Raw genomic sequence first — 11,920 nt, 5'->3', positions numbered from 1 at the left:
ACGAAACGTTCGACCAGCTTAGGTAGGGCCCAAACTAGTCCCACGACCACTAATGATTACAGAACCAAACCAATGCAATATATATACACAGCCCAGGTGTGAATGCAAATAGTGGAATACAAGCTATGTGGCTCGGTTCCAGTAGATATAGAGAATACAGTATTTTGTCATTCTTCACGCGTCCTACGAAATTCTTACGAGACAGCACTAGTCCGTGAATTTGTGACCAAGATCGGAGATCTAAAGATGCAATCTCTACTGTGCATCAGTGGTGGTCTGCTGGATCTCAATAGAGATTCTTTAATAATATATAAATTTTAAAAGGCAAATGGGAAAAACCCATAAAACGGCAAACGGCCACATAATGCAAAACTATTTAAAATTATCTCCCTCTCTTTCTACCAAATATATGAGGAGTGGATTTAGAAGGGGGTATGCTAGTTGGTCCTGTCACTGAAAAAAAACCCTCGAAGCCTCTGCTATCAAAAAAAGCCAAATACTGTACTGTACATCATGATCTTAAACTCTTATATAGGGTGATGTCTGTAAATTCAGGCTTCAGCGATGGACATCATTGTGATTGGTGGTTTAAAACCACTGTGCTGTGTCTTGCGTAGCGGAATCTACATGTTACATGTTAAATTTCAAAAACCCTTTCACGTCGTTCACCCACGCACCCACCCTCTCTTTCTACCAAATATATGAGGCGTGGAGGCGGTATGAGTTATGAATATGAAATTAAATTTTATCTCAATGTACAGTATGTAATTGTTCAGAGCAAATATACTGTAACACTATTAAAAATACAACAGCTACAGATAATGTATATCCGTGTACATAGCTAAGTTTTTCCTTCCTGTTATTCCAATGTTCAGTAACCGCGAAGGTATCAACTAAACACAAGTACATGCTGATCTTAAACTCTTATATAGGGTGATGTATGCAAATTAAGGCTTCAGCTAGGGACATCATTGTGATTGGCTAGATAAGCTTATGCGCGTCTGTTGAAAGCTTAGGAATTGTTCTTTCCGCCAAAATCTATTGCGGACGTAATATTTCCAAGTGTGCTGTGCGGCAAAGTAAATTTCAGCGGACTGATTTTGGCTTATGTGGACTACATTTGGCAAGTAATTATGAGGCCAAAATCAGTCCGCCGGACCGATTTTTGGCCTGGACCAAATTTTTCCTGACAGGCCCATGCTAGCCCAATTAATTAGCCTGTAGTAGGACCGGTTTGTAGGCCCAGTATTTGTAATTATACTCACTATGTGCTGTACTAGGATTCCTACCGTACTACATTTTCTACGACATAAGCAATGGTCATAAACATTTTTGAAACAGGCTGTTTTTGTTCGAAACCGCTTCGCTCAAAACAACAATAATAATTGAATAATGAAGTTCTTAACCATTCTGAATCGACAGAACAAGTGGTTGTCATTGAGTAAAAATTCCCAAAATTGTTAAAAATAACTGGATCATTTGGGAGACCAGTACTTTTGTATTGAAAATGTATCCAGTCAAAAGAAAGAATAAATAAATAAATAAATACCAAAGTAGTTGACAAGCTTCTACTGTGCAAAACAAAAGGAGGACCCTAGAGAAAAAAAACAAAAGAAATAATAATAATAATAATTGTGCAAATAAGAAGGAAAGAAAATGGCTGTATTCGACTGGTCATTCTTCGTTAAACCACGGCCACCTGCGCAGTGTTAAAATCCTACTTAACGAAGACAACCGGTCGAAAACTGGTACATACTCGACAAAACACGATGATGCAAATTTCTAGCGCATGTGTAAAAACTACATAATTTTGGCACGGCGGTTCAGGGCTGGCATTGCGGGTTTACGAAATTGCCAATTTGTCGCGGCACTGTCGTCAGGCAAATCTTGATGCCACCCCTGCATTTCCCAAGGCTTCCTGTTTTTCTTCTTTTTGAAAAATATCGATGATTGATATTCCGGTAGGGCCAGGCCTACATAGTTCATGATTTGTTCATTGCTACAAGGCCTGGCTTAACTATTAATCAAATAACTTTGCAGATTCATGTCTAGCTCTTGGGGTTGAAGATGGAACGATTTCCTCAGACCAACTGAGAGCATCCAGCCAATACAGTCAGTATTATGGAGCTGAACGAGGACGGCTCAACACAGTACTAGAAGGGGGAATTGGCATTGGAGCCTGGGCAGCAAAATATCAAGACCAAAATCAGTGGATTGAAGCCGATCTCGGTGCTATAAAAGGAGTAATTGGAGTAATAACACAAGGGCGCAGTGATGGCGATCAATGGGTAAAATCATACGAAGTCTATTACAGTACCAATGGTACCAACTTCACAGCAGTATTGGGATCGAATGGTCAAGTTGAGGTATGTTTTTATAACAAATTTATATAAGATTATACGACAAGCATCATAAGACGTGGAAATGTATGCTTACCATATCTCAGTTACTTTTTTAGACTTTTAGTGCAAACTCTGATCGAAACACCGAGGTGACAAAACTATTCAATTCTGTTGTCTATGCTCAATTCATCCGTATCCATCCTACCGATTGGTTTGGCCATATCAGTTTAAGATTTGAACTTCTTGGCGCAGGTAAAATATCTGAGCATACAATTATTTATATTAAGTAAGATAAGAAATACAACCATTGATCAATATAGTCTTGATGAAATCTGACAGAATCCGTCTCCCTTTTAAAACAAAAAGGTATCAGATTTAATATTCTTACCTTCAGCTATCTGTTCACAAGATAATGTTAATCATTTAAATTTGTTTTGTGATAGCCATAGTGTATGTACATGTTGGTTTTCCTTTTTTAATAAGTTTATTCATTATTATCATTAGCTTAGTTATTATTATTATTATTATTATTATTATTATTATTATTGTTATTGTTATTATTATAATTATTATTATTATGTACTATAGGATTTCCAAAATATATTAATGTTATTATATTATTATTATTATTATTATTAATAATCTATTGTTGTTATTGTTTTTGTTATAATCAATATAATCATCATCACCACCACAACCCCACTACTATCCCATCCAAATTTCCATTACCATCACCCCCTTACTATTACAATATCATTATACTGCTGTATTTGCTTTATTATTGTTTTTTTTTTATTTAAAACATTTTTAGGCAGGATTTATATATACAGATGAGATCTTAATGCTGTTTTACAATAGTCCTACAAAAGAACTGTACATTGTTAAGTGTATACTATTGAAATTTCAAAATTATTCACAATGTGTGGAGAATTTGAATAAACAAACAAACTATCCTCACCCATATTCATGCCCACCACTATCACATCACCACCACATCCCCATCAACACCATAGGAGCAGGTCAAAACGGCAAAAAACCAAAACAGCAATGATAAGTACCAAAATGGCAACAGACCAAGACGGCAATGACAACTACAAAAACGGCAATCGGCACAGACCAAAACGGCAAAGGACCAAAAATTAATGCCACGAATGAAGCGCCAAACCGGGTGCAGGCAGCAGTTTATAATTTTCTGAATCGTGTTTTGTTTTTTGTTAATGTTTTTTTTTTTTTTAACACATTCATGACTAGGCCTATATTATTTTGAAGTGTTATTTATTATTATTTTTTTTTTCTTTCCCATTTTTTACTTCCATAGCATAATATTGTTTAGCCTCATTTTATCTGTATTTTAAGGTTTTAATTATTTAAATGTTCACTGCTTTTATATTTTATATGTTACATTGTGTTCCCCCAATCTTTTTACTATTGAATTGTATTGTATGTTATTATTTTAAATGACATACGAACACGTGATAAATATCTTGAAAAATTTAAGAAGTCTAAAAATAAAAATAAAGATGACCATAATATGTATTGTAAATTGCGAAACAAAGTTAAGTGTGATGTTAAAAAAGCTAAATCAACGTATTTTAGGAATAAGATTGTTGAAAATAAGAATAATCCAAAGAAATTATGATAAAATCTTAAAAAACTAGGGTACAGTAAAAAAGCAAATGAGAGATCTAAAATTGTTCTTGAAATGAATGAATCAAAAATTCACAACTCAAAAGATGTAGCTAGATGTTTCAATACTTACTTTACTAATATGGCCAATCACCTTGTTGACAAGCTGCCCCCTATGAGACATATATATAGCTATGCTTCTAAAGTTATCAAAGATTTTCATTCTTCCAAAGTTCTTCATGTTACAGAGGAATTCATTCTGAAACAGTTAGAAAACCTGGACCCTACTAAAAGTACCGGTCTTGATGGGTTACCGGCAAGATTTTTTAAATACGGTGCCCATGTATTGGCTTCTCCTATTACTTATATTATAAATCTGTCCATCACTACGGGATATGTTCCGAGTGACTTAAAAAATGCTAAGGTCACCCCATTGTATAAAAAGAAATGCCGTAAAAACCCAGAAAATTATAGGTCCATAAGCGTTCTAAATATTGTTTATAAAATTCTTGAAAAATCTGTTCATATTCAGTTAGAACAATACCTTGTTAACAATAATCTCATTTATCAATATCAGTCAGGTTTTCGACAAACTTATTCAACTGAAAGTACCTTAATTAATTTAACGGATACGATTAAATTAAATAATTCCAAAGGCATACATACTGGTATGGTCCTAATTGATTTATGTAAAGCATTTGATACTGTTGATCACGAGATATTATGCGAGAAACTTGCTCTAATGGGCGTTACCTCCTTAGACTGGTTTCGTTCATATCTGACAAATAGGACCCAGGTTGTTAAAGTTGAAGATTCATTATCTGAGCTTATGGATATCACATGCGGGGTGCCCCAAGGTAGCATTTTGGGTCCCTTGCTTTTTTTATGCTTTATAAATGATATGATAGTCAGTATTAACCCTGAATGTAAATTACTCTTATATGCTGATGATAGTGCCATTGTATTTTGGCACAAAGATCCAAATGTCGTTGCCGATAGACTTGGTAACGCTCTTAATTCATGTAGAATTTGGCTTATTGACAACAAATTATCTATAAACCTCAGTAAAACGGAGTCAATAATTTTTGGTAGTAAAAAAAAACTTAAACGTATAAAATCATTTGAAGTCACTACTGGTGGCCTTAGATTAAAAGGTTCCAAGTCTGTCAAATATCTTGGTGTTGAACTCGATAATTCAGCCTCTGGTAATAATATTGCCAAGAGTGTTATCAAGAAGGCAAATGCAAGACTATGGTTTCTTTACCGTCAAGCAAGGTGTCTTGACAAAAATACTAGAAAATTGTTATCTATGGCCCTTATTCAATGAATTTTTGATTATTGTGCTTCTTCATGGTATGAAGGTATTGATAAAGGTTTAAAACAAAAACTTCAAGTCAACCAAAATAAAATTATTCGGTTTATCCTTGATTTAGGACCACGGACACATGTAGGTCACAAAGAGCTGTCCAGCCTTGGTCTACTTAAGGTTGAAGATCGAGTTAAATTTCTAAGACTTTGTAATGTCCATAAGATTCTTAATAATAAGGCTGCTCCATATCTTTCTGAGCAATTTACGCGAGTTTCTGAAATTCATACACATAACACTCGTCAACATAAAGTCAATTTGGTTGTACCTCTGCTTAAAGGAAATAATCAGTCTCATTCAACCTTTTTCGTTTCGGCTATATGACTAATTTAAAATTAATTACTAATATGGCTACATTTAAAATACACATCAAAAAACTGTATGAACGCAATAGTGCTCAATTGCAATAATTACAATTGAGCACTGTTGTGTTCTATCTAAATTATTAGTTAATTGGGTGCATCTTGGTTTTTAAATGCTGCTTTTTTTTCTTTTCCTTTTTAATATGTATTAATTTTGATAACTTTTTAATTATGCAATTTGGACCCCATTGGAAATGGGCTGGATTCCCGGCTTAATGGGTGTTGCAGATGCTCGTTGTATTTGATTATTGTAAAAAATTCCTATATTGTATTTCTATATTTTATATTTTATATATGAGCATCGAATAAATTCAATTCAATTCAATTCAATTAATATTATTATTGTTATTATTATTATTATTATTAATAATAATATTGTTGTTGTTATTGTTTTTGTTATAATCAATATAATCATCATCACCACTACTATCCCATCCAAATTTCCATTACCATCACCCCCTTACTATTACAATATCATTATACTGCTGTATTTGCTTTATTATTGTTTTTTTAATTTTATTTAAAACATTTTTAGGCAGGATAATATATACAGATGAGATCTTAATGCTGTTTTACAATAGTCCTACAAAAGAACTGTACATTGTTAAGTGTATACTATTGAAATTTCGAAATTATCCACAATGTGTGGAGAATTTGAATAAACAAACTATCCTCACCCATATTCATGCCCACCACTATCACATCACCACCACATCCCCATCAACACCATGGGAGCAGGTAAAAACGGCAAAAAACCAAAAGGGCAATGACCAAAACGGCAATAAACCAAAACGGCAATGATAAGTACCAAAACGGCAACAGACCAAAACGGCAATGTCAACTACCAAAACGACAATCGGTACAGACCAAAACAGCAAAGGACCAAAAATTAATGCCAAGAATGAAGCGCCAAACCGGGTGCAGGCAGCAGTTTATAATTTTCTGAATCGTGTTTTGTTTTTTGTTAATGTTTTTTTTTTTACACATTCATGACTAGGCTTATATTATTTTAAAGTGTTATTTATTATTTTTTTTTTTTCTTTCCCGTTTTTTACTTTCATAGCATAATATTGTTTAGCCTCATTTTATCTGTATTTTAAGGTTTTAATTATTTAAATGTACACTGCTTTTATATTTTATATGTTACATTGTGTTCCCCCAATCTTTTTACTGTTTAATTGTATTGTATGTTATTATTATTATTTATTTTTATTATTATTATTATTAATGTTTTGCTTAAAGGTTTGCATGGCGAAGAAATAATATATATGTTGAAGCTTGCGGTACATCACGTAAGTAGTTCTGAAAAGAACTGTTGTTGAGAAAGTCTCGACGTTTCGATTGAGATGTTGCAATCGTCTTCAGGAGAATAATATCTGCAGACACTCCAAACAGGGAAATACTTATATGTTTGGGTAGAGAGGCTGGATGGTGGTAAACTGAACAATGGGTGAAAGGCTGAAACACAAGCTGGATGGTGATTGGATGGATTAACTGACCAATGAGAAGACTGCTAGTGAGAGGCTAAAACAAAAGCCATTGTTCACAAAAACAAATCAAAAGGGTGGGAACGCCCAAACAAAGCCATGGTTCCAGGGCGGGAAAATGGGTGGGAACGACCAAAAACAAAGGCATAGTTCCAGAAGGCGGGAAATGGTGGGGCTTCGCTAGGTCCGATTAAACATGGACAGCCAAATATCGCTAATGACAAATCCGATGTCTTGATGTACAGTATTGTGTTTGTGAATTTCGATGGCTTCTCTAGTCCTTCTGGAGTGCCAATATGGTATGGTGGCTATTAGTTCTGCTTTGTCCCAATGCACAGAGTGTTGTTGACTGTGGGAATGCATGACCATATAAGATTTTTCTTGTTCCCCTCTCCTGCCATGGCCTTTGTTGTTCCTTGAGCCTAGTGCGGAGATCTCATCCTGTTTCACCAATGTAAACCTTCCCACATTCGCACGGGATCCGATAAACTCCTGGTTGACTCTGTGCTGGTGGTTTGTCGTTGTGTGTTTGTAGAGTTCGGGATAGTTTGTTGGGTGCGCTATGAAACACTTTGACATCGGCTTGTAGTAGAATGCTTTGAATGCGGTGTGTAAGCTGTCCCAAATATGGTAAACACACAGACTTTCTCGATTCTGCATTATCTAGCCTATTGCTGGGTCTGGGTGTAGCAATGTCTCTCGTGTGATAACCATTAAGTTTAAGGGCTGCCTTAACATGTTGCACTTCTTTCCGGATGGAGTTGTGGTCGCTCATGCAATGTGCTCTTCTGATGAGTGTGTTACAAACTCCCTTCTTGGTGGACGGATGGTGAAACGACCGTTTGTTTAGATATCTGTCGGTGTGTGTTGGTTTGCTATAGACTGCATGTGACAAAGTCCCTGCGTCCTGTCTGGTTACTAAAACATCAAGAAAGGGTAAAGAGTGATTGTGTTACTCCTTCATGGTAAACATGATTGATTTGTGCTGAGAATTCAGGTGATCTAGAAAACCATCTAGGTACTGTTTTTGCCAAATGATGACAGTATTATCGACGTATCGGAGCCAAAGTTTTGGTTGTTTTGGTGGCTGTTTGTTCGAAAAACTGGTCGCGCCATTTGAAATTAGTGCAGACTAAACACTGTAAAAGTAAATCGTAAATCTGTTGAGGGTTTAGATCTGTTCTTTCCTGGAGAGTGTGGTCCTCTTCTAGACGGTGTTTGGCTATAAGACAAGCCTCCTGGACAGGTACATTGGTGAATAGTGACTTGATGTCGAAGCTAACAAGAGTATCTGTAGATTCAAGGTAAACATCCCGGATGGTCTTCACAAAGTGTTGAGAGTTAGTTACATGGTGACCAGTGTTTTCTACCAGTGGAAACAGTATCCTGGCAAGATACTTGGCGAGAGGGTAAGTTGTTGATCCTCGTGAAGAAACGATGGGCCGTAGTGCCATGGAATGTCCGCTTTATGAATTTTTGTTGTCCGAATAGTCTCGGGCATATGGAAGCTGAAGGTTGGAGTTAGTGGTACAGTGGTTTCGAGAGTGCATCCAAACGTGTAATGTTTTTCTTTAAAGTGTTATTTATTTTTTTTTTCTTTTGCGAATTTTTACTTTTATGACATAAATTGTTTAGCTATTGAATTTGTATGTTATACTATTGTTATTAGGCCTATTATTATTATTAATGTTGTTCTATAGTGTTTTTTTTTCTTTTGCGCTTTTCTACTTTTGACATAAATTCTGGAAGTGTTGCCATTTTGGTTTATTGCCATTTTGACTTAGGCCTATAGCCCTTTTGGTCTTGCCGTTTTGACTTATTGTCGTTTTGACTTTTTGCCGTTCTGTCCAGAAACCAACACCATAACCACCGTCAGAGCCACTGTCATGATCGTCAGTAATAATAATTTAATTTAATAATATAACTTAGCTTGTTGATTCATTTTCAGTTCCACTGGATATGACACTTTTCTCTGCAATACCACTAATATCGTCGAACAGTGGAAACGAATTTCGTGGATACGCTATCAACAAATGCAAAACAATGGATCTGACAATTGGGATATTATACAAGAATGTGGATGGCAAAAATAATGTAACGTGGGCTGATAGAAGCTCTTCTGGCGATATGCCAGATAATAAAATATTTAACACTCAAAGCAATATTGCATACAGCACACATGATAAATTTGTGTATCTCGGTGTTAAAAATTTACCATACTCTGAGAGTGACGGTGTGTTTTCGTTTGAAGCAACAAAATCTGCAATGGTTTCCAGGTCCGCAATTGTTGTGACGTCATCATTTGGTGAGTAACCAGCATGGTTATTATAGTGAACTTTAGAAACAACACACATTCAGTCCTTTGACGATCATTCAACGGGGGGAGGGGGAACACAACAGTTTAAGAATAGATAAGTAAGTTGCACATAACACTGCCCCCGTACCCTTTACTGGATCCGCCCATGAAGTGGGCGTCAAATTTGTATAAACATGCAGAACGAGCAACGCACGGTATAGGCAAACGCGTGGCTTCCTCGGAGTGTTGTGCTGTAAGGGCCGGCAAATATAAAAATTTATTAGATTATCACTCCCGCCCGCGTAAAAAATTCAGGGAAATATTGATGCGAGAATAAAAAAGAAATTGTTTTTGCCGCATCAATTATTTTAACAGCATAAAATAACAATGCAATTTTGTGACTTCAAATACATTTTCTTTAAAAAAACTATAAAGTTAAACTAGTTTTTATACAATATTTACTATTACAGGCCCAGGTACAGGCTAAATATAAACAGTCCCTCCCTCATCGATAAAACAAAAGCGAAATAATTTATTGTACCGATTAAAAAAAAAAAAGAAAATGCTCGCTTTTATCAATTTTTTTAAAAGAAAAAGAGTGATAATCTAATAATTTTTTCTATGTGCCCTAGGGCAAATAGAAATATTTATTAGATTATCACTTCCGCCCGCATCAAGTATTCGGGGAAATATTGATGCGGGAATAAAAAATGTTGCTGCATCAATTATTTCAACATAACAATGCAATTTTGTGACTTCAAATACATTTTCTTTAAAAAAACTTTAAAATTAAACCAGTTTTTATACAATATTTACTATACAGGCACGGGTACGATTTTTTTTTCCGTACGAAACATTTCCATGAAACTCCACTCGGGCCGTCTCGGCTGAATCGACCCGAAAATCTCATTGCAGAATTCAAGAGGTCAAAAGGTCATCAACAGATAAACGTCTACAAAACAACTTCTGAGAGAACGCCGCTGTCTAATTTTAAAAAATACATGTTACTATGTTAATACCAATGGGTCGTTTAAAATGATATATATATTTGATTAAGCTGCACGAGTAATGAAAAGTGTTATTTTAACTTGAGTTACATACTATGACAATTTTAATTTTTTAGTAAGGCCTTGGTTTTGCATATTTACCTAGGCCTATACTAAGACCCTTTCTGGGAAAAGCACAAAGAGTAAGGAAAAGCGCGTTTTTCTTCATCAAATGAAACAGGGTGACAGTTATTTTCAAATTAAGCGAAGAGCTGAGAATAGGCAGCTCTAAAATACTGGATGCCCTAAGACCTGCCAAAATGGCAGAGCACCATATGAATGTAAAAATGAGCTAGTTATTAATATTAGGCATAGTAATCGGCAGGTTCTTGATTACAAAGCTAGACCAAGTTAATTACATGTAATGCCGAAATTATTATTATTATTATTAATTATTATTATTATTACCTGTACCTTAAGGGGATCTTAGACAATGGAGGAATTCGAGAACAATTAAAAAAACGACTTTAAGGAGAAATAACACAAAAGATATTCCCCTTTGGCGATTTATTATTTATAGGCCTAGTAAATAGTAGGTTCTTCATTACTTTAAGGCTTAGGCCAAGGTAATAATTGCTGAAATGATTATTATTATTATTATTCTTTAACATTAAGTACATTACGATGATAGTTTGGACAAGTTCAATAACGCCGGAATGGTATATTATTTATTTAATAATATTTCTCTATGCGCTCTATTTTTTATTTCATTCTTCAACTTTGTCCTATTTTTTCCCCAAAAAATTTCAGTCAATGTCAGTATGTTGGTGTCAGCCTATGACCCTAGGCCTAGTTTAAGGAGGGGCCTAGGTAAGATCTCAGCCTGTTAGGCCTCTTTCTCTCTAGCCTTTGGTATTACTGTACCTATCTACACTTTATAACAGGAGGTACTAGCTGTTGTTGTTGTAGATAATATACTAACATTTAATAACATCCAAGAAGGTCACAGTTAGTTACACACGTACATCCTGTAAGTCCGTGAGATTTCATAGGCCTACCGTAGGTAAACATAGAAAGAGCAATGCAGTAACTCGAGCGTCACGACATTGCGAAGTGTCTGATCTTGTTCTTCGTATCGTACTCACTCGAGTCAATCCGAGATGGCCCGAGTGAAGTTTCATGCAAATGTTTCGTACGGAAAAAAAAATCGCGGCCCGGGTACAGGCCAAATATAAACACTGATTACAAATGACGGCCATTTTGAAAAAAAACTGGAACTCAATAAGCTACATATATGATATTGGTGTCCAAACTCATAATTTCTAAGACAGACAACAAACTAGACATATAACACTACTGTCACTCAACCAGAATAGAAAATAATACAAAAATAGGTGTTTATTTGTTTTACAATAACCGCAAAATATTATATGTATGTGTATATGTATGTAATGT

The 11,920-nt window shown here is 35.2% G+C and overlaps 1 protein-coding gene across 1 annotated transcript in view; it reads left to right on the top strand.

Annotated features, from left to right (window-relative positions):
• The window catches only part of LOC117101435 (receptor-type tyrosine-protein phosphatase T-like), a 93,234-nt gene that overhangs the window by 32,162 nt on the left and 49,152 nt on the right, over positions 1–11,920 (top strand). The window contains exons 2-4 of the mRNA XM_033241412.1: positions 2,041–2,366; positions 2,459–2,594; positions 9,132–9,488. Of these exons, the coding sequence (XP_033097303.1) occupies positions 2,041–2,366; positions 2,459–2,594; positions 9,132–9,488 (819 nt within the window). The remainder of the gene's footprint in view (positions 1–2,040; positions 2,367–2,458; positions 2,595–9,131; positions 9,489–11,920) is intronic.

This window comes from Anneissia japonica, unplaced genomic scaffold, assembly GCF_011630105.1.
Source record: "Anneissia japonica isolate Jap-2015-1 unplaced genomic scaffold, ASM1163010v1 scaffold287782_len627234_cov183, whole genome shotgun sequence".
Lineage (NCBI taxonomy): Eukaryota > Metazoa > Echinodermata > Crinoidea > Comatulida > Comatulidae > Anneissia > Anneissia japonica.
The sequence above is the reverse complement of the archived record's forward strand: the minus strand, read 5'-3'. Positions and strand labels throughout refer to the sequence as shown.